The 23,599-nt window shown below is 38.7% G+C and overlaps 1 protein-coding gene across 1 annotated transcript in view; it reads right to left on the bottom strand.

Annotated features, from left to right (window-relative positions):
• CELSR1 (cadherin EGF LAG seven-pass G-type receptor 1) overlaps nucleotides 1-23,599 on the bottom strand; it is a 146,362-nt gene that overhangs the window by 60,046 nt on the left and 62,717 nt on the right. Inside the window, exons 4-5 of the mRNA XM_018552503.1 lie at nucleotides 22,481-22,596; nucleotides 15,234-15,322 (exon numbers count right to left, since the gene is read on the bottom strand). Coding sequence (XP_018408005.1) covers nucleotides 15,234-15,322; nucleotides 22,481-22,596 — 205 coding nt within the window. The remainder of the gene's footprint in view (nucleotides 1-15,233; nucleotides 15,323-22,480; nucleotides 22,597-23,599) is intronic.

The raw sequence follows: 23,599 nt of genomic DNA, 5'->3' as shown, positions 1-23,599 counted from the left end.
TGTCACGGCAGAGAGCCGTGACAGGATCGAGAGGTGAGGGAATCCGGTATGTGTTCCCTCACCTCCCGTTCTACTGAGCCGACCTGTGACAGTCTCATTGTCACAGGTCGGCTTAGAACTATGAGATGAGTGGAAATCACTCATGTCATAGTTCTCCTTTAACACAAAGCAAACCTGTTAACCTATTGAAAGTTATTATTTACAGCAGGCACAATGAGGTGTTTTATTAATCTGAAGTGCCTCTTCTATACCTAGGCAGTGACTTCAGAGACATGGACCACCTCGCCACTGTCCACTATCCAAGCAAAAAGAGAACCGCAGGACTTCCTGGGTGCACTGAAGAGCATTTAAAAGAAATTACAACATTGCCCAATCTGGATCAGGAAACCATCTAGCGTCTATGACTACCTTCATTTTACAGCACTGGAAGACAGATCTTTGGTTAGATTGCACAAAAAAGTGTAAATATGGCCTTAAAGCTACCATAAAACCTGCAGGGTTTTAAGCAATCAATTTAAGGCTGGTCCAATATAAGCTTGTATGTGAAAGATATTGTTCATAACTTTCGTGAACATCTCTCACCTTCAATAACTGAAAGCGCAAAACAAAAAAAAGCAAATGTTAGATTAGAGCTAAATGTTGGTTTCTGTAGAACAGGATATAAGGCCAGCATATGTCAACAGGAAGCATGAAAAGTGGTCAAACGCTGACGAATGTTAGTGCAGATGTTTAGGTGACCTCTTTTCAGCTTGAACCACCACTGTAACTTAGATATCCATTGCCTACTTTTAGGCTGTGAATGATATTACTGCACTAGAAATATTCAGGATCCATCTATCTAACATACCAACAGCTCTCTTTCGTTGGTTGGGAGTTCTGGTTGGGAAGAGCATGCACTGAGATTTTATCAACACTAATGTTTTTCCTGTTTTACTAGTTTCAAATACAATACAATAACAAGTAAATAGCCATATTCTCAATGCTAGTCATAGTTACCTAGCGGTCATAAATGTAACATAGCTGAATTTGTAAACCTCAGCTTGCCATCAACACCACAATTGATGTAAGAAATTCTATAGCATAAGCACTCTCACCATAAGAAATTCTAAAGTGTAAGCACTGTTACCTTAAGAAATTCTAAAATGTAAGCACTCTTAGCATAGGAAAACACCCATTAAAGCTTATTCAATAAGCTAGTATAAAAAGTGATGATCAAGTGCAAATACTCCAATCAGAAATCTGTCTACGGCTGATGATGTCTATGGAATACTGTTCTTTGTATATTGTTACTCTTCCCTCTCACTTCCTGAATACACTTTTATATCATTTTTTAAACCAATCATTCCTTATGAGTGAATATCATTCTGTCATATGCATAGGTGTTTTCAGTTTTCTAATATTCCTAATATGCTAAAATAATGGATGGGGTATGGGGATGGGGAAAGGCGATAACGAAGAATTTAGAAAAGCAACTTATAGGGATGCACAGATACTTTTTGAATACCAGTGCAGATACTTGGCATTTTCATGAGAACTACCAGGGTTGCAGCGGTTGCAGCTGGGACCTAGCTCTAGCACTCCACCACGGTCCTGAAATCATTAGTCTGTATTGTATTAGAAAAACTGTTACATGACAACAAAAATGTATCAGTACTCGGCAAGTACCAGTACTCGTACTCACAAAACTGGTATCTGTGCATCCCTTTATTTATATTTATAAAAACAAAATCGTACATTAAAACAGAGATGTACAAATCCCGGGAGCTCCGTGTGCTCCTTACAAATGACAGCTGCCTCCTAATTTTTGAATTTTTCTCTAGTCTAGTCTTGGAGCTCAGAAGTATCGGTACATGTACTCGTACTTGTACCGAGTACTGTACTTGGTATCTGTGCAACCCTAGCAACTTACATGAAATACCAGCCATCTATGTAGGATTTATGCACAAACACACATCCCATCTGTCATGTCTCCAGCATAGCACTTCATTGGTTGTTGCTAGTTAAAGTAGTACTAATCTCTCAGAGTTGTTTGCCTTAACACATTCAGCCCAACAAAATAAATATTCCCCAGTAAACTATTGCTTAACTTTTTTCCCCAAGCACATACAGTTTAGAACTTTCGATGCTGCTAACTGCAGTGCTCTCAGAGCTGCTTCCCTGAACTGGTCGGGAAGAGTATGAACTGAGAATTTCACATGCAAGAGGTAACAAGAGACAGCACAGTCCAGAGCAGCTTTTGGTCTATTCATTTGGAAGAGGAGGAAGGAGCAGGAGAGTGCCTTGCTATCCCAGGCTTCGGGGCTGTGTGTTTGTATTGATGCTCAAAGCATAGGGAGACCCAGCTCCAGTCCCAGCTGAGAGTTCACACACAAGGGTGGCTCCATGAGACCCTGCAAGGGAATGGAGCCACCCTGTACCAGGAAAAGGTTATGCAGCCATCATAACACCAGCTTAATCTGGAACAACGGCAAGGTTTAAAAGATGAAGAAGCTACAAGAAAAATAAAACAAGTAATTGAGGGCAGTAGAGCTTCAACTCATTTACTAAGCTAAAGAAAAATTCCCTTTCAAAGTGAACAGCCTATCTGCCCTTAGTAAATCAAACCCTTTAAAATACAATAATACCTACTTATCTTAAGGAATATCGGAACTACAAATTACAGAAATAAAAAAATCAGCCTGTTTAACATGTCAAGGATATAGGGAAGGAGATGTAAGTGTAGAAGATAAACTATGTACAGAATTCAAACCAGCTGCTCATTAGGTGTCCAGCCAGCCCTAGAGAATCATTTCATTAACCTGTTGGCCTCAGAGCAATAGATGAACATGAGGACAACTCATTTCCCAGGCATCCCTTTTCTGCTTCAGTGCTCACACATTCTCATTGCTCTTCATCTGAAATTTGCTGCAAACTATAGCCCCGTATGAAGCTGTAGCTATCTGTATTACCACCAATTTAAACATGACACGACAATCAAACCTAAATGAATAAATCGAAGGACTAAAGAAACCATTTAAACAAGCCATATGACAAATTCACTATTCAATATGCCACATCAGAGAAGCAAATTACAATGATTCCAACAGGTTTGACAGAATATGCAATTGTCAATTTACAGTGTCTGCTCTTACACGGAGAGCTTCACAAGTCATGGCTACCTGCTTTTCAAATTTCCCAGCAAAGGTCCCTAAAGACTGTATGTAAACAATGGAAATGTGGGTCATCTGTCTCCATTTGCATACGGCTTTACGTAACAGTTACTCCCAATCGCTATACCCATTCTGATGCACCACTGCATATCTGCGTTTCCATATTTCATCAATTCCCCCAGAATATGATGGATGTGTATTGTGTGTATTGTGGGGGTGTCGTTTTTATACAGAAAATACACAAAATTATTGGGGGGGAAAAAATTATCTCCTTGTGCTCTTTTCTTTTTAATGACTCCTCTTTCACAAAACAAAGCTCTATCTGTCCCCAAAATTTTTTAACATATATTGCAAGGCTATAGTCCGGTCATGCTGACTGGTGAAATTTTTTACTGACTGGTGAGACACCGCCAAATTTTTCAAGCCCTGTTTATCATATTCATAAAGGAAGGTGATATTTATTTGCATTTATTAACACTGGATAAGATGCATCATATTAATAAATGCAAATAAATATGACAGGGTGCATCCATGGCATTTATTTGCAGCGCCGAATGCCTAACATGCTTGAATGCCTGAAACAAGAGTATGCCCCCTCCTCTGAGCCATTCAGATCTACTTAGGCTATTTACTACAGAGCAACCAATCAGGCGCCAGAGAAAACTTGAGATGTACTCTCAAGCTTGCCACCTGCTGGCTGAAATGTAATTGGCCAAAAACAAAACAAAAATGTCTGCAAAATAATAAAGAAAATAGATAATATATACAAAACATTCTCTTTAAGCAGGGAGGCAATTCATTGTGCAATCTAGGCAGCACAGTGACTAGCACTGTCACAGTGCTGGTATCTGCAAGGAGTTTGCATGATCTCCCTGTGCTTGCGTGGGTTTCCTCAGGGTACTCCGGTTTTCTCCCACACTACAAAGACACACTGGAAGGTTATTTGGCTCCTGTATGTATGTATGTGCGATAAGGACCTTCGATTGTAAGCTCCTTGAGGGCAGGGACTGATGTGAATGTGCACTATGTAAAACGCTGCATAACTTGCTGACACTTTGCAAATACCAATAATAAATAAATTACAATTATATCCCCCTTCACCAAAATTGCATGTTCATTGTTCCATACATTTCAGACTGCCTGTGAGGCAGCAATGGAAAGCACTCTAAATCTATATTTAAGGAGAACTATGAGGTGAGTGCTTTTCACTTACCTCATAGTTCTAGCCGACCTGTGACAATGAGACTGTCACAGGTCGGCTCAGTAGTAGGGAAGTGAGCGAACACATACCGGTGTTCGCTTACTTCTCGATCATGTTACGGCTCTCTGCCGTGACAGGGGAGGGACTGGATTCCCCCCTACCCGCTCCGATCCTCCAGCGCTGACTGGCGGAACGGACGGGGGAGGGGGCGGGTACAGCGGGCTCTGCCTCTAGATAGGCACTCACGCAGCTGGGCGGATCCAGACATAATTGTCGGGATCCGCTTCAGCTGCGGCGTCCCAGTATAACGTGAGCCGTAGCTCGCGGTATACTGAGCTTAGGGTGATGGGAGGACGCTAGTTTGTGTCCTCCCGTTACCCTAACCCCATAGTTCTCCTTTAATCCATGCATTCTCAGCATTGAGGAACTGAAAACTGGACAAAACAGTATTTTATAGACCGTGAGAAAGCGGTATACACAATGCCACCCACAGAGAAAGGTCCAATATTATGGACTAGTGTTGTGCAAAGTGGAAATCAAGCTCTTCCCCAACATAATAATTTGAACAACCTCTGCCAAGACCAATGGGCCAACCATGTTCATGTATCATAGCTGCTGCCAGCTCAGTATTGTGATGGAAGGCAAATGCAGAACATTAAATAACATAACCTTTCTACCAACATCACAGACCCTAGGCTTTTGGCAAGTGTAGATATTGATCAATGATTTGTCCTATAGCACAACATATAATCATAATTCTGTAAACAGTATACTGTAGACACCAAGAACCACAATAATGTAAAACAAACTATTTAAGAAACAATCATATTCCAAGGTTTAAGAAAGACTGAATGCAGTACTGCTTCATGTAAGCCACATATAAAGTGGCATGAAGACACCAGTCCAATGCCATGCAGATATGTTAAGTGTATGATTACATGAGTTCTACTGTATTCATACCGTCAATAGCCTGCAGCTACTTTAACCTACAACCAACAGCACATTAAATTAGACATAATTAATGGATATAAATCATGTTGAAAAAGCACAAAGTGAGAAGTAGTTAGTCTTCAAGCTGAAAGATGATACTGTACTATACATGTTAACCCAAAAGAACATCATTGGTATGTTATCTTCCTGAAGGCATAAAAAAACCTAAACACGAAAATAAGAAAATGTGACCAGCCTTCCCTTATGCACATTGCATTCTGCTGTAAATTCAGCAAAATACAATACCCGCACCAATTTGTCAAACTGAAATGAGTAAAGTGACTTATCAGAGAGGTATTTAATATGACTGATGTGCGTGTCAATAAAAAAGAAAGGCCGGTGTCTTTGAATTACCTTCTTGCTCTACCTGATTATCAAAGGTGATTGGCAGAAAATTCACACTGAGTCAATGGGAGTTGCAGCAATGAGTCGCTTCTATGTGTATTGAATTACCCCCTTGGAGCAGTCATGAACTAAGTTGTGTTACAGCTTGCTAAGCAGCCAAAGGTCTAGGAATTACAGGTAAGAACCCACAACTTGAGTATCGACACACTGATCATTTCATTGGACACTTTCCAAATCTTCAGGTGTGCATATACCTGACAAAACAAAATGTAATCCAACAGATATGGACAAGTTTCTTCAACGTTTCATGGGACATATTAGTATATTTGGATGCATACTCAACGCTGGTTGGATCATGCTAAATATGTTATGCATCACCTGCGGGAGTTCTTATTGGGGTCATTTTGCGCTGACATTACACTTTTTTTGGATTTATATTCTGAGTTGGAATATTTAAAAATTCTAAATGTTACAATTGCCTAGTGATTTTTTTAAATAGAAAAGGTTTATACAAACTTGTTAAAGATGAACTCTGGGTAAACAGCTAACTACACAGACTAATTACATATATCAGAGCTGATTTACCTGCCACTCCTGAAATTTACACAGCTCTGTCATACCACACAGTTCTGCCTAGCAGTGGTGGGGATCTGATTTATCTCTAGTGCATGCTGAACAAAAAAAAATAGAGCAGATTACTCCATAACGCTACAAGCGCTTTGATCGAGGAAACCCTGCTGCCTCGGTTGTATTCCGACAGCGGTCGCCGTTATAATACACAATCACAGCCAGCAGCTCATTGGCTGACGGCTCTGTTCATACAAAGATTTTCCATCTGGCTTCTCCACCTCAGCTGATCGAGGGATGCCAGCCAAAAGGGTACTAACAACGGCACCTACTGTGCAAATTCTGGCCGGTTCCTCAAGAACAGGCCGAAGTTCGCACACTGTATGGACTTAAGGCAAATTCAGGTTTGCTTGCTTTTAATGATATCATTACAAAGCTGCATATATTTGCGTCTTTTATATTTACTTGAGTGGTAGCACAAACCAACCACAACTACCCTGATAAAAGTATTAAGAAAGTATATTTATTATTATACAGGGAAATAAAACATACTCACCTGGCTAAAAGAGTAATAGTAGAGGAAATGTAAAAAAGATGCCTGAAATCACATAATATAAAAGGCGAGGGAGTTTAATATATGTGAATTGTTTAACATTTTATTGACTCTGATTTGAAAATGGTACAGCAGAATGAAATAACATACTAGAGCTGCACTACGGCTGATAGTCTGTAATCTAACAAACTTCTCAACTACGACACACGTGGATGAATGTGCTTGAAGTCAGGGGAATGTCTGCATGTGGTTCTTACTTTTTGGCTACCAAAAGCATAACATATATTTACATTCCTTGCAGTGTGGGGATTAAGAGCTGACGAATACTGTCATTTGCAATGTCACATACCTGCTAATCTTAAAGGGAAAAATTATACTTTTGCACGCCACAAAATGTTCCATGGGTAATTAACCTACACCAAGTAAAAGCTAGGGCAAGTGTTTGCTTGTTGCACCGTATTTAATGGAGATTTCTTAAATATAGCTGGGTTTCATTGTGAGTCTGTCTTGACAACATGAAAGTTTAAATTTTAAAAGCTCTGAGATAGACAGTAGACAATACAACTATTCCTACTGTACGAGTCAATATGATTACAATTTTCAAAGGCAGAAAATGTATCCAAATAGACCTCAATACTTCAATTAAGAACTTCTGATTGCAAGAGTGTAAAAAAAAAAATAATAATAAAAAAAAAGGTTTCTAACAAAAAAATATTTAATTTATATTTTTTTTATATATTACATTTTTTTTTTCGGAAGATAAACTGTTATTCTTTATCAACACATATTCTGTGTTTCTGGTATCTTAGTATGCCAGTAAAGTACCAGGATGCATCCTAACACCCCTCCCTTTTGTCCATGCTTAAATAGAACTAAAGCCAAAACTTTTTTTAGTTTGGAATAAGTAAGGGAGAGTTATAAACCAACAGCTTTTTTGTCATCTGCTATCCCACTAGGAAGATTTCCCTTCACTTCCTGTCCAATAACCATAACAGGAAATAATATGTGTCCAGCTGAGATATTGTCTCAATGAGCACTATTGTATAATAGTGTTACAAATCATTTAAAAGGTCAAACGCCTATTAGCCTAAATTAACTCCTTCATGAATGTACACAGTTTTTGCTAATTTCAAAAGGGTTTCTTTATAGGGCTTATGGTGAATATAAGAAAAATTTAAAACTGAAAAATAAGGCAATACAGGCAAAGTTACCTGATAACAATATATTTGTATTGGAAAACCCACTGACAATGTGAGGGAATCCAGTTGACATTCCATAGTAATATATTACAAGAAGGAGACTGAACCATATATGGCAATGGCAATAAATTATTAAACAAATCTAAAGTCAAAACAGACCAAAGCTGCAGACTGGCAGAGTAGGGCTCTTCACTGTAGTTTTCAGTGATAATTTACATATGCCATCAATATATAAACATTACACAGAACACAAAGTAGAAGAGAGTCATGAATTTAGATTAATTTTTCCTATAAAGAGCAGTTACTAGGTAGCACATTTTCCATGAGTCTTAAATGCAATTAAAAAAATATATATTTCAATGTAAAGAAAGGAAAATGGTGCAAGACAATATTTACAACAAAGATTGCCATTAAAAAGATGGGATTAAGAGTAAAAAGATGGGATTAAGAGTAAAAATAACTTAGCAAGATTCACCTAATCTTCAGTTCAATCAGCTGCAGAGTAAGTCCAATGTGACATATTACGGTCATTGGCTCACATGAATGACCAACAGCAATCCTTCAGAATTTCAGCTGCAAAACAAGAGCTGCAGCTGCCAAATACAGCAGGTTTTTGACATCAGATTTAAACTAGGGATGCACCGATACAGTGCCGATACCAAGTATTTGGTATTGGTACTCGTACTCGCCCAAATGCTCCCGATACTTATCCCGATACCAGAACTTCCAGTATCAGGAAGCGGGGCGGTGAGTCATTACATGCCGCCTGGCTTCCTGATTGGCCAGGAAGCTGGCGCCAGGAAGCTGGTAAAAGTGTAGTGACACATTAAAGGTTACTACACACAACTAAGCCGTCCGGAGAAATGTGTTGTCAATCATATTTGGTTTATTTAGGATTAGATAGCCCATCTTGTTCATTATTTGGCTGTTTTCAAATATCACCACCAACGATATTACTGTAGGCAATTACGTAATTGTCAGCACTGGAATTCAGAAGTTTTGATGGGCAAGTACAGCTATGCATCTAATTTACTTTGAACTAAAGGCATTATTGTCTGGCGTATTCTTTTCTCAGTGTTTGGTGGTCTTATCACTTATATTTATTATATCTATTTATTAGAATTATTTCATACTTATATTTAATTAATTTTAGGGTTTATGACATTCAACACATTATATGTTGCGGGCGCTGCATAATTTGTAAGTTTTTGGTGGTCTTTAGCCACCATTTATAAATATATTTTAAGTGTCGCTGTATCTTAGAAAATTAACTTTTTTCCCCCCAAAAAAATATGCACATATGCAAACATGATTGGATTAGTATAACATGCCTTATCAGTTGGTATTCTTGTTTTATTGCCTTCTTTCTATAGTATATAATTGTATTTGTATATAGGGGCAGCCATATTTGCTCTGCTACTTGTACAGGCTCCGTTTCCTGCTTAACAATGCTCCACAGTGGTTGTGCCTTATTGTTCTCTCACCAAGTCTGCCCAGACTTATAACACAAATTGCTAAGATTTTATTTCAGCAGGTTTTGATCGGATAGGCAGATAGGAAGAGTGACTGTAGTATAATAAAGCCAATAGAGAAAAAAACTATAAATAAATATTTTTTTCAAAAATCTAAATATTGTCTGGCAAGTAATACTATGAGGGTTGTGTGTGTGCTGCTCCAATCTATAAGTCACACATAAAACAGTAGTGTGTACTTTACTACAGTTGACAAGTAGGGGGTCTTCCTTCTTCTGGGTGTTATCTACCTCTTTGCACGTTTGTTTAAGTTTTTTTTTTTTTGACAGAGTAAGGGAGGGTTATAACCCATGTTGCCTTTTTTGTCCCATTGGCAAGATTTTTCTTTACTTCCTGTCTGACAGCCACAACAGGAAGTTGAGAGGAAATCCCTCCAAAGTGAGGGGAATCCTTGGTGGTCAGCAGGATCACCATAACTAGTGCCCCCATTGTAAGATTTGCCATCTATTCCTTTTCTGCTGACAACCCAAATTTTGGGATTTTCTTTCACTTTCCAAGTGATAATGGTCACCGGGACAAATAGATGGAGTGATGGAGACACAGACAGCAATAAAACCTGAAAAGTGTTCCTAATTCCTCTCTTCCACTCTTTTAGACTGAAAGCAGGGCCCTCCTTACCATCTTGCCTTTCATTGTAACTGTAATGTCCTTCCTATATTTTAAATCCTGTATAATAATAATAATTAGGGATGCACCGATATATATATCGGCCGAAAATGGCACTTTTGGCATATGCCGAAAGTGCCATTTTCTGGGCGATACAGCGGTGCATCCATTCTTTCTCTCCTCCCCGCTGGGCGCTGCTCTGTGTCCCAGCGGGGAGGAGAGAAACTGTCACAGGCGGCCGAGCTCTACGGGAGGAGAGTGCTGTGAATGGTCGGCGTCTCTCCTCCCCACACCGCTCGCTAAGCATTCTGTGACAGCTGTCAAGAAGGAGAGCGGTACAAACACTCAGCGATCAGTGATCTGAGTGTTTGTAAATAATTGACATAGCATGTTGACTATATCCCCAATTATGAATGAATGGGAAGTGATCTACATCACCGCCTGTTCATTCACGATTGTTGTTATAGTAAACACCCTATGTCCTCATGTTATGAATGAACAGGTCCACTCAGTATAGAGGATTCCTGTTCATTTATAACTGGGGATGCAGAAAAAGAGATTGAGGGCTCTGCCCTCAATGCCTTTTTCTATTTTAAAAGGGAAATATTAGGGGTCTCTTTTAAAATAAATACAAATAAAATATATTTAATTTTTTTTTTAAAGTTAAAGAAAAAAACATTTTTGGTTTTGTTCTGACACTTTTTTTAATTTCAGTTTCGTTTCGGTTTTGAAATTTTCATTTCGGCGCACCTCTAATAATACTCTATCCACAACAACAACAAAAGGTTTTGGCTTCAGTTGCACTTTAAGCCTACGATAAGATCCTGCAAATGTGACTTTGTGGCCAATGAGCAGTGGAATATCTACAGAGCCATATAGTGCAGTAAAACAAACAAGTTTTATATGTATAACATTTCTTATACTTTAGATTACGCTTACATCAAAAGTACACCTCTAGCATTAGATTTGGGAGCAGTGCCTTTTCAGTTTGAAACAGTGTTTCTACAGAGGAAAAAAATCTTATATTCCCTGTGCCATTTGCATTTATATAGACAGCAATGAGCTCATATGCTATCACTAATGATCTCAGGAAGTTACCCCGAGAAAGCCTGCACAGGTCCCCTTTGTAGTGCATATTTCTGATGCACACAATAGCTCAGTGGGCACTGGAGTAGTAAAGTGAATTAAACATGTGGTGACTCTTTGGATTCAGGTCAATGAATTGCTTGCAACCCTGGTCCCTTTATTGTCCACTTTGCTGCAGGTCTGATTTTTGCACAAACTACTAATGTATTAAATGGCAATATAGATATAATTTGCTGTACATGTCTTGTAGATCATGAGTGGTCTTTGATATAAATTAGAGGCTTAAAATCTAAGAATGTGTAATTGAAATTTTCCATATGAAAGTCACAGTTTAAACAGAGTTTGTGGAGCAGAACCCACTGAACACTGAATAGTGACCTCAATGAGACACCTACTGTGCCTAAAAGGATTCTGTCCTTTGAAAAAAGCCTTGTGTTGTAAGTTATCTCCTATTGCTAAAGGATTATCATAACAAAAGGTCAATAAAATGCATTTCAAACGAACTAAAAACTTCATATAAGTAGACTAGTAGAGAAAGTTAGCATCAAATGTATTTGAGGTAGTGATGGAACTTTCACTCAGTCCAGAATTCTTTTTACCAGAGTTTTATATAGCAAAGTATCATAGAAAGACACACTATAGTCATATAGTCATTTCTGTGCATGCCTATGAAGAGATTATGATATCTGACAAGTACCCTATAGTCATCATTACATACATTTACAGAACATTTGAAAGATATAGTAAATTGTAATACACAAACAAAAGCAAATAAATCATTTATTTTGGTATATGCTTCAATCTGAATAAAATGTTTAAAGAAATTCTGTCCGCATTTGAAGAAAACAGATTTTAGAGAAGATACTAAGCCAAGATGAGAAGTCTCTATGATCTCATTGCAGGTGTGGATAAAGATGCTAAGAGACCCATGGGTGATTAATTCTATAAAAAACACTTTGGGTAATGGGTCATGGTTACATTTGGATTTCAAAGGTAAAAGTCACACATAGAAGCTCCCATTTTATATAGAAAAGCTGTGAATAGCCTGTATTAAATGTAGAATTTTTTTTTTAAAGAAGGTCTCCAGGAAATCTAAGAATTAACCCTGGCAGTGGGACTCCCCCCATACTGCACGGGTTAACTGCTCCTTTTTTTCTAGGGACTAAAATAAGAATATATACTTACCCAATCCTCGGTCCTGCTGCAGTCAGCGCTTACTTCTCTCCCTTCCACTCTGGTGATGGAACAAACCTTGGCATACTCACGTCTAATGAGCTTGTATTAAACATGGTGATGTTGCGGGTCCTTAAACTGCTGGAGCAGTGTGGAGAATGAAAATGTCATTTTGTGACACTTCAAATAAAGTTTTGCAAAAAGAAAAAAAGAAAACAGTGCAATGCGCTATTACAGTGTGTCACACCACCCCTCACTGTCCCTACACATAAAAACTCCAGCCTGCATGTTTTAGCGTGTGGGATGGTGTTAGCCTGCCCTCAACATATCACCTGTTCACCAATCCCTACCTAAAACAAAGGAATATAAAAGGTCCAAAATATATTTTCCAAATGCTGCCACCATTATTATGTAGTTCCCTAAATATGACTTCCACTTGAGCACCTGTCAAAGAGAAGTCTCAAAGGTCACAGCCTCAGAGCTCACCAGTGAAACGTACTCCAACTAATTAGAAATATTCGGAATAATTAGCTGAAGCTCATTTTCAAAGGGCTCTGTAGTCTAGCTGGAAGTCACAGTACAAAGACCTGTAACTGGGGGCTGAACTGAACTCACTAGGGACTGCTGCCCACTGACCTGAAGGAGAATGAAACAAAAAAAAAAGGGTCAATTAAACACCAGGGACTGAACATTCCAGAAACATAAGCGGCCCCTTTCCATATGTACAGGAGTAACTTTATACACAGCAAATGTCTGGTTAATACAGCAGTGAAATTTGAGCGGCCTATTTACGAGCCCCGGCACACCTTTTGTTCACCTTTCCCGTATCATCCCAGTCCTAACTTTCAGTTCATTGTTTAGTTTGAAATCAAACGCACAGCCACCATCAACCTCACTCACTATGTGTCAAAAAGACATATTTTCTAGACATTTCTTGTTGCCTACAGGTGAAAGAAAGATTTCAGTTCCTCCACCAATTATTTTAAAAAGAGTGTTTACATTTAAAAACCTATGACATCACAGGTTACACCTGAATTTACCGACCAGTAAAACATTCCCTCACAGGGCTCGATCAGACAACAAACAGTGCAATGTCTATAATACAAGTACAGCCAATGAAACATGGTTAGATTTCTCTCGTTCAGCCCGTTGGTGAAACAGGAGAGAAAGAATTATACAGTGAGAATAGAGGAATCTCCCCTGCCGGCCATTGTATACAGCAGCCGTGGCTACTTGAATAGCTGAACAGTGATTGAGTCTGATAAAACACAGTCAGTGTTTGGCTGATCATTTTCCACATGATTTTTAAATCGACTTTTGCTGAGCTGAATAGGGCTGACAGGGCCACCTATGACTCAAGTTTTGTCCAATTCAGCAGCAATCAATCAAAGTGTGAGCTGTATATGGCCAGCTTTAGTTATTTCCTGGATACTAAATACGTATGTAGATGCATGTATTTTAAAGAAGAGCCCCAGGGAACTTTTTTCTTAACACTTGCACTGGGGCTACCACCATGCTGACCAATCAGTGCTCGCCATTCGTGAGCAAGCAAAATTCAAAATCCATAGCGCAGGCCTGCACTACATGGCAGTACTGGTATGGATTGTACACCTGTAGTGGCAGAGGGGAAGGAACATTCGCTGAAAGGTAAGTATTATGGGGGAGGTCGGTTGAGGGGGACACTTGGGAAAGAGAACTTAGCCTTTAAACCATTTATACCATGTCTAAACCCAAAAATAAAAATGTTATTTATTGCATCCTACCAGTCCTTAGATATGGTGGCTGCATTAGTTTTAATTTTGCAGGCTAACAACATTTACAGCAAGTACAGAAAATACCTGTCGACCTGGCTAGCATGCATTGTCCTTGTCACCTCTTCTGAGCGTAAAGTAAGCAAAAGGAACTTTTTCCTTATTGTGTAATCTACTAGCCCCATCACCCACCATCTAATGGAGCTGAGCAAAGGTAGACCTATTTGAATTACGGCCTGTGTAACAACCATGGCTGCTTCCATAGATATAGTGGGAAAGAAAAAGTGTAGACATAAAGGAACAGGAAGTATGTTATTCACAGGATTACCAGGTAACAAGAAAAAAGCCAGAAAAAAAAGAAAACTAATGCAGCCAGCACATCTAAGGACTGGTAACTTGTATTATATTACATTTTTATTTTTGATATATTTTAATACCTGCTAGAGAGCCAAACTTTAGATTTCAAAGAGACACATGATGTAATTTGATAAAATGTACACAGATACAACGTCGGTATAGTAATCTTACTTACCATTACCACCTCTATTGCAGCTATTCTGCATTCTTTTGCAGAATTACAGCTACAGCTTAAATGCTAAGCATCTGACGCGTTTGGGTGGTGTCTCCCCACTAAAGGTCCACCCCACTGCCCAACCACTATGTCACTAGTGTGTCCCTGCAGCTCTAAAGGGACATACAAGTGATGAAGAAGTGGAGGAAGGTGGGAAGGGGGCACAGCAAGCAACAGGGGGGACACAGGCATCTAAAGCACCTGGGAGTGTCGGATGCCAAAATTTCTGCACCCACTTCAAGATCTTACTAAGTGCAAAGATTGTCCTATGCTGTATTTGTTTGCACTTTTTATTGAATGTCAGTGCCTCTAAATATAGTCTTGCTTTAAAAACTCTATTCATATAACAATCCACGTTTTTTTCATACACTGACATTCAATATCAGATTAGCGCCGTCATTTGTCATAATCCAAGATAATGATAGAATGCCTTTTACGGTAAACTTGGAAAAAAAAGCTAATACTTTGCTTCTCACACATACTGCTGTGTTATGTTGGGGGTATTCCTACCTTATTGTAGTACTGCACTTGTACAGAATGCCATTGTCCATCACTGACTCCTCCTTCAATGTAAGGACTGACTTTTGTAGTGCTTTCACCTGTGAACATGGAGACATTATACATTAGCGTTGTATAACATGCTGGTGCTATAAAGGATAATTCATCACTTAGCACAATGCTTTGTTAATGTCTTTATTACACATTAAGATTGTACATTACACTTCACTTAAGGGAATCACTCCCTATGAGTCAAAACACCACTGGACTGTACAGAGCTAGGTTCAAAAGTCTTAAAGTGCAAAAGAAGCCAAACGTTTTTGGAGAGGAATTAGAACATCTGTCAGGTTTTTTTTGTTATCAGTACAATGAAATTGTCACCAGAAGAGTAAATGGGGAATCATTAAATGGGGACACTTTTTCTGGTGACCCTGCTGACCACCAGGGATTTCCTCTCACTTCTTGTTGTGGCTATCGGACAGGAAGTGGAGGGAAATCTACCCAATGGGACACAGATGGCCAAAAAAAACCTGATGGGTTTAAACCTTCCCTTACTTTATCCGAAACTACAAAAATTGGGGCTTCAGTTCTAAAAAGGGCATGTACACTATGAAATATGCATTTGTAGCTGTCCTTGCAGCATATAAAAATTGGAAGTATGATAGGCTACTTTTTATGAAGGTAAAGTCACTCCCCCACACACTTTTTTATCCTATGCCCGCTCACCTATTTTGGAGGGTTCTCACCACAAATTATACTTACCTACCCAGCAATTCCAGCATTGTCCTGCTGTGATCCACTGCCACAGCAGGGTCCCACTGACGTAATATTTTTTTATTTTTCTCGGATATCATCAGGAGCCGGCTGTCTGTTTCAGGCTGCAGCTGTTCTCGTTTGCGTGTGGCCAAGTCAGCTGACCAGCCGCTGTGAGTCCCTGGTCCTGCAGCCTCCTGGGATATGTGATGTTCATATCACAGGACCAGGGACATGTCATTCTTGCCTAGGCCAGAGGACTGGGAAAAGGGGGGGGGGGGGGGTACCTGGGGTGTGAAGGCCCACTTTAACTTGCTTTCCTTTGATGTGATTTGACTTTCTAAGATAGCAGAGGACTTATTCAACAAGGAACTGCAAAAAACAATGATTGTGCTTCAAATACAGTAATCCATCAGAACTCATGTGTTACCGATGTTATCACAGCACTGTGCTCGTCATCAACGGCCTCTGAACTAACACTTCTGCATGAGCGAGAAGGGTGTGGCAACATAATATCAGCGGAAATGAGTAGACCAATTAATTCCTTCATAAGCATCTTCAGGCTTCTACCAGGTTAATAAATGTCAGTCATTAGCATAAAGTTATTATGTGACTTTAAGCCGAGCATTTTACTTGCCGAATATATGTATATCACACAAACCTGATATGCATGAAAACATAACTACTAAACATATAAATATATACTGTGCAAATACAAACCTAAATTGCCCACTTTAACTAACGTACACACGTGCCAATATTTTTGTTGTTGTATTGCTAAGCCAATGTATGTGTTAACTAGATTACCCATATATCCCTATAAATCATACATATACCATGCTAGCAGATATGGGACAGCAGGAACAAAATGCATTTAAAAAAAAAAAAGTTTCCTTTTGCACGCAACAGAATGCCCTGAAGAGATTGTCCAAATCAAATAGTTTAACTATGTTCTCCAGGTGAATAACTACTGCAAAACAAACATTTACTGAACCTTAGAAAAACAGGTAAATAAAGGCAAGGCTTTCTGAAAGTCAAACACATTCAGGCAGCCTCTCACTTGGGTTTTATATGATACACACCTGAGGGTGAGACACATTTACATGCTAAGATAACAAGCTCCGTCTTTTACTATCCACCATATACTATGTAAATTGAAGTGCGATAACTCGGCTCAAGTAAACTACAAAAGATGGAATATCACAAGTTGTATCAAACAGATTTGTTTACTGACATTTGTGAGTCTGACCATGCAAACCCGTTGTGTTCTTGCACCCAAACAGTATCAAACAGATTTGTTTACTGACATTTGTGAGTCTGACCATGCAAACCCGTTGTGTTCTTGCAACCAGGAACTACTGATAATGTGTCCAGAAACATGTGCTTCTACTGACATGACTTAAAATGCTTTTTTATCATTGACTCCTAAAACGAAGAAAGTACTACTAGAGAATTATATTATTTATATCTGCAGCCACGCTCCGGGGAAAACGCAACAAAACATGTAGGTGCAAATAGGGACTTACATTGGGCAGGGAAGGAGCTTAAACCTTAAAAATGCATTAAAGTACTCTAATCATTTACAAAAATGTAGCCTATTTATGATTCACTCGGCTGTAGATCTTCAAATCATCTCTGAATTAATGCTGACACTGCCCTTCCTTCTGGGGGGTGGCTGCTTTTGTTCGCCATGGTCCCTATGTGTGAAGCTTTGGCTACTTTACAACAAACCCAGGGTCCATGGGCAACAAAAGTAGCCACCCTCCAGAAGGAAGGACAGTGTCACCATGGATACAGAGATGATGTGAGGATCTACATACACAAATAAGCTACATTTTTCTTAATAGTTAGGGTACTTGAATGCATTTTTTAAGGTTTCACATCCGAGTTTAGTGTCACTTTAAGCTCCTTCCCAAAAGTAATGTAGACCTTTCACAAACCTGACCAATGTAAGTCCCTCTTTGCTATGATTAGGGCCCAGTTTGGGGGCTGAAACATGTAAGCATTTGTTTATTTGCTGCTTTTATGCCTTTTTGGAAATAAAGTATTGGATGGACGGATCCCCTTGTGAGTGCCTGTTTTTTACCTAGAAGTCCCTATTTGCGCCTGCATGTATTTTTGCGTTTCCCCCGAAGCGTGACAACACTCAACATGAGGCATCCCATTATTTTCAATAGTGCCTGTTCCCAACTGAGCTAAAGGAAGCACAAGATGAGACATACATAAGCAGAAGTTACATATCAAACAATTAGTAGATACAGGAACAGGTATCTAAGCAGATACGTTTTGTATAACTCTCAGGTTATCCTGTAAGGTCAAGTCAAGGTTGCTAAGGAACCCTAATGTTCACTTTAAAGGATCACCAGGGAGTCTTGGAAGGCAAATATGCTTGATGTGTATTTCCATTATTGCAGCCAAGCTTCAGAAAACCCCTTTATATGTTATGAGTTCCCATTCACACAGCATAATGAGAAATATATATTTTTAATATTTCTTACCTTTCTAGCTGTTTGTTTGGAGCAGAATCATGCATATGACACTAAAGAAAGCTTCTAGTAGTTAGAATTTTATAATTGAAATTAAAGTTATGTGAATAACTTTAACAAATATCATGTAACAAATATCATGTAACAAATATCATGTCGGTGTTATCCCAATTAGGCTGCAACAGTGAAAATACACTTAAAAAGGAGAACTATCAGGTGAGTGATTTTCACTTAAACTCATAGTTCGAGCCGATGTGTGACAATGAAACTGTCACAGGTCGGTTCTATAGATCGGAAAGTGAGCGAACGCACACGTCGCTCGCTCACTTTTCAATCATCTCACTGCAGAGAGCAGTGACTGTCAGCCACCGCTCCCTGCAGGGATTCCCCCCCTCCCCGCTCTGATCCTCCAGGGGTGACTGGAGGAACGGACGGGGAGGAGGCGGGCACAGCTGGCTCTGCCACTAGATAGGCAGAGCCAGCTGTCACTCACGCAGCTTGGTGCATCTCCACAGCATTGTCGGGATCTGTCCCGGCTGCGGCGCTCTAAGTATATCATGAGCAATAGCTCGCAATATACTGAGCTTTGGGTCATGGGAGGAGGTTAGTATATGTCCTCCCGTGACCCTAAAGAGAACTATGGGATAAAAAAGTTACCCCATAGTGCCCTTTTAAAGTACCAAAAAAAGGGAGATTTACATATAATTTCGGCTGTCTATATTTCTAGCTCTACTGATCATTCTGACAAGCAGTTTTCATTGAAGGTAACCTCTGCTTATTATTCCTTGAAATATATGATCAGTTTAAATTGTCCAGGCTTGTGCAGGTTTTAATTATACCTTATTCTTCTTGGTACAAGTACTCTAAATTGATATGCAAGTAGATAGGACAGAAGGAGGAGCATTTTGTTTCAAACGTTACAGATACGGCATTGAGCAGATTCTACACAAAGATAAATTATACAGCTTGAGTAACAAAAAAGGAGAGGGTGGTGGGGGGTATATTTTTGAGGGATCTACCAAGTATTCCCGATTCATCTGAATTGTGTATATACAAACTGTTGATTTTGCTCCACCCAGTATTCCACCTTCAAGGCCCTTTCAAGTTCTACACCTCCCACACAAGAAAGACTAAATCCAAACATGTGACTTGTGTCAGCTATGGGCTCCTGTAACAATGTATCCAGGCTTATTCTCACACACCCTTTATGGTAACAAGCTTTTAACTAATTCCAAGAAAGCGATGGGAGTCCTGGCTTAGACTTGAAATGCCAAAAAAATTAATTTACAGCCAGCAATAGATAAATGTGTCATATTATCCCTAGGGTCTTGCAAAACCAGACACAGCCAGACACAAGCTTCTACATGTTAAGCCGCCCATAAAGTATGATGCAAGCCACTCACAATACAATATGGCAGCACCTTCATAAAAAGGTAAAGAAAGCTTAGATAATCCCTAATAGTTGACAAAGAAATAGTATATCGAGAAGGCTTGTAGGTCGGTATAGAGCAGAGTGCAACAGAAAGCATGTTAAAAATATATATTAATTGGGTTTGCCAAGACTCGCAAAAGTGGGACGTCTGCAGTACCGCGTGTGGGAAACTCTCGCTCTATAATTATTACATTCGCAACGGCATTGCATGTAATTAAGAGCTATACTGACATGGCGTGGAATCATAAATTTGTCTAAATATTATGACGGAAAGCAGTAGAAGCAGAACAACTGAAATATAAACTGAGACCCAACTAAAAGAAAGATTAGCGCTGTTCTTCAAAGTAGCCCCTGTGTGAATGTACACACAACGTATAACAAAGGGAGTTACTATATTTACAGATCACTCAAAGGAATAGACGTTTACTACGCAGATGTCAAACATTGTTCATATTTAATGACAGCCTTTATCACAATGTGACCTACTCACTATGCAGTAGTCAAGAACAGTTACAAATACTGCAAAGCTGTAACGATATGGGTCACTACATGTATATAGTTACACAGATTGTGATGTTGCATAATGCAATTGTAATACAAAACATATTCACAAATACAGGTTTAAAAGGTATAAAATATTTTATACTTTAAAAATAAATGTAAAATATTTTGTATTTATATACAATCTAAAAACACACACAAGGGGTGTGCTTATTATAGCCATACACATCATTTTTTAAAATAAGTGCATGCATGTGTGTGAACAAATCTTATACGGTGTGTCCTTAGCCACAAACACCAAATGTGAGAATTCAGATGGTTTGAGTACAACAGTGCAAAATCATTTCGACTATTATCAGTCATTATACAGTTTCACACAGCCCCCACTAAGAGTTTGCTGTCAAAGTGAAACTCCAGACAAGCAGATTAATACACAGATGAAATGCAAATATGAGAATCAATATGCATGCCAAATAATTTGTAATTATATGCAGGCAGATTTGAAATCCCGGTACCCCTTCTAGACAACACATACAGATGCTCAACCTCTACTGCAACAGCCAAACAGCTTGTTGAAGAACAGTGGACCAAAACACATTTCAGCGTGCTGACTGGACAATGGAACGGTAGCACACTGATAAGGTTAATTTTCAGCAAACTCTGTGCTTTGCTTAGCATCCTCATTGCCTACTAATGTAGGTATCAGCACTTGTTCCATTAAATATTCATTTGATAATATTTTCATGAATATATGATTTAATTTATTGAGTGCAGCCTAAATAGGCTGTATATATTAAAGGCATATGGCTAGACTGTAAAGTAAAAAGCTACATAACAACCTGTACCATGTGTTTATTTAATCCTTACAGCCGGGCCATGTCACTTAGCAAGTGTGCTCGCAATATTTAGATAATAACTTACACATTGATGTAGTAAGCAAATTATGAGACGGGTCATGCAGAGAGCAGCAGTACTTAAGCATAACATCACTGACACCCTCATGTATTAACAATGATATTTAATATACAGACTCCAGCTTTGCTGACTAACAAAGACCTGCCTTCCCACGCAACACAAAGTACAGGCAGAAGCAGAAAAAGACTAAAAACATTTAAAACACATTATATATATATATATATATATATATATTGTAACAAGGACACTTATGTATTCTTAACGGATTTCAGCGGCTACTTAGGTATATGGCACTTATATAGCCCAATCTGCTGTTAATTGCCGTTTTAACTTTTAACATAGTAAAGCAGCTGAATCTGATCATAATAGCTTTAATTGTAGAACTGAAATAAAGCTGAATTTGTCATTGACTCTCTAAATTCTCAGTGACTGTTTATTGTTAATAATCATTATAATTGTGTAGCTTGGATCCTGTTAGGAAGCTCTAGTTTTATTTCCTTTTACCATTGTATTACAAAATATTATATGGCAATGGGGTTTTAGGGATATTGTTAAAGCCGGGAATTTCAAACTCAAACAAAAATCCCCTTTGTACAAATAGTTCCATATTTGCAGATTTACCACTGTAAACATGATTGACTGGCAACGTAAAAAATAAAAAACACCAGATAAAAAAAGAAAAAAAACAAAGAAAAGCAAGTGGAAGTAGTAAAATAAAAATGTAATTGTTGCTTTTCTGTAAAACAAAAATTCAGATAGATATACAAAATGAAAGATCTGTAATTGTAAAATTAACACTGTATCTCAATAATAATATTGTTTGTGGTGTACTAAATGTATCATTTAAATTTAGGACTCTCGGCTTTAGCAATATCCATTGTGAAATCATTGTGAAATGATATTCCATCTCATACTTGCATTATTCTTGTTCAATACATAAAAGGGCAAAGCTCCTGAAAATGGCACTGTCCCCACAGTAGCCATACAAACATTTGCTGTCAATTTTAAAGTCCTCAGTAAAAATGACAGCATTATCATTTGCTGAGGGTCCCCAGGTTGCAGGGGGTCCCCATAAAACAGAAAAAGTCAGTTGGAAGTAGAATTTATGCAGCAAATCTTCAACACATAAAGCACACAATCATATAACGTGCTGTAATGAAGTGTTCATGTACCTGCTGAGAAAGTCAGTTGGATTTGCTCCTCAATAATTTCCAGTGCAATGAAGTCATGCTTTTCATTAAACCTGCCATTGTAAAGTATCAGTGCATTCCGCTCCCTGGTAGCAAACCTGCAACACAAAGACCAGCACATTCTTTACATCTAATGACACAGTAAAGGGTCAAAAGTCAGACAGTCCGGAACAAAAAAGAAATGATACAAACGTGTCAGTTTCACAAAACCAGAGACCTTTATTACCACAGGAGGAGTATAATGTATCTACACGCACAAAAGCAGTAAGCAGCTGAAAAACTAGTAAGATTCACAGAAATTCATACATTTCTACATCGGCGTTACAAATCCTACAGTCATTTGTAATGTGAATCTGGCATCTTCATCAACATTTAAAAGTAAGGGCCCCTACACACCACAACTCAGTGTGCTGAAATGCACATGTTATCGTGCACAAGGCGCATTGCATCAGTTCATTTATTTTTAATGGGCTTAACACAAGAATAACAATGATTTTATAAAAACAATGCACTGCAAGTCACAAAGAATCTGCATCTGTGTGTTGTTGTGTGCTATAGCGAAGGTTCGTTGCAGACTGCGTACTAGGGTGCTACTGATGATAAATGGCAATGCAGCTCAACCAACATATAGAGTGCACTGCTTTGATTTTCTGTAACCCCCACCGTGGTATGGACTAGCTCTACAATTCTTACCCAAGGTACACTGATAGCAGCCTGTTGCTGACTTTATTAGCCAGAAACCCTCTATATCATGTACTTCTCTAAAACTAGATTCACTTTACTGTTACTAGGTGCCTGATTTCAGTACTTCGAAAGATATGTTGTCCACAAACCAATCTGCTTCAGAATGTCATCTTTATTCATGTACTTGTAGCATAATATAAGTCAATGCAATGTTTCTGTACCTCACAAGGTCCATTCCTCAGGCAAATAGTGATCCTGTGCAGTCCCAAAATGTTGCATTGACTTATATTATGCTACAAGAACGTTAATAAAAACCACATTCTGAAGCAGATTATTGTGCGGACAACGTATCTTTCAGAGTAAGGTGCCCACCAAATGTTGTTGAATCACCCAAGGGTTTGAACAGAAGGATTTTAT

Source organism: Nanorana parkeri, unplaced genomic scaffold (genome assembly GCF_000935625.1).
Source record: "Nanorana parkeri isolate BGI_ZX_2015 unplaced genomic scaffold, ASM93562v1 scaffold90, whole genome shotgun sequence".
NCBI lineage: Eukaryota > Metazoa > Chordata > Amphibia > Anura > Dicroglossidae > Nanorana > Nanorana parkeri.
Note: the sequence above shows the minus strand (reverse complement) of the source record. Positions and strands in the feature narration are given on the sequence as shown.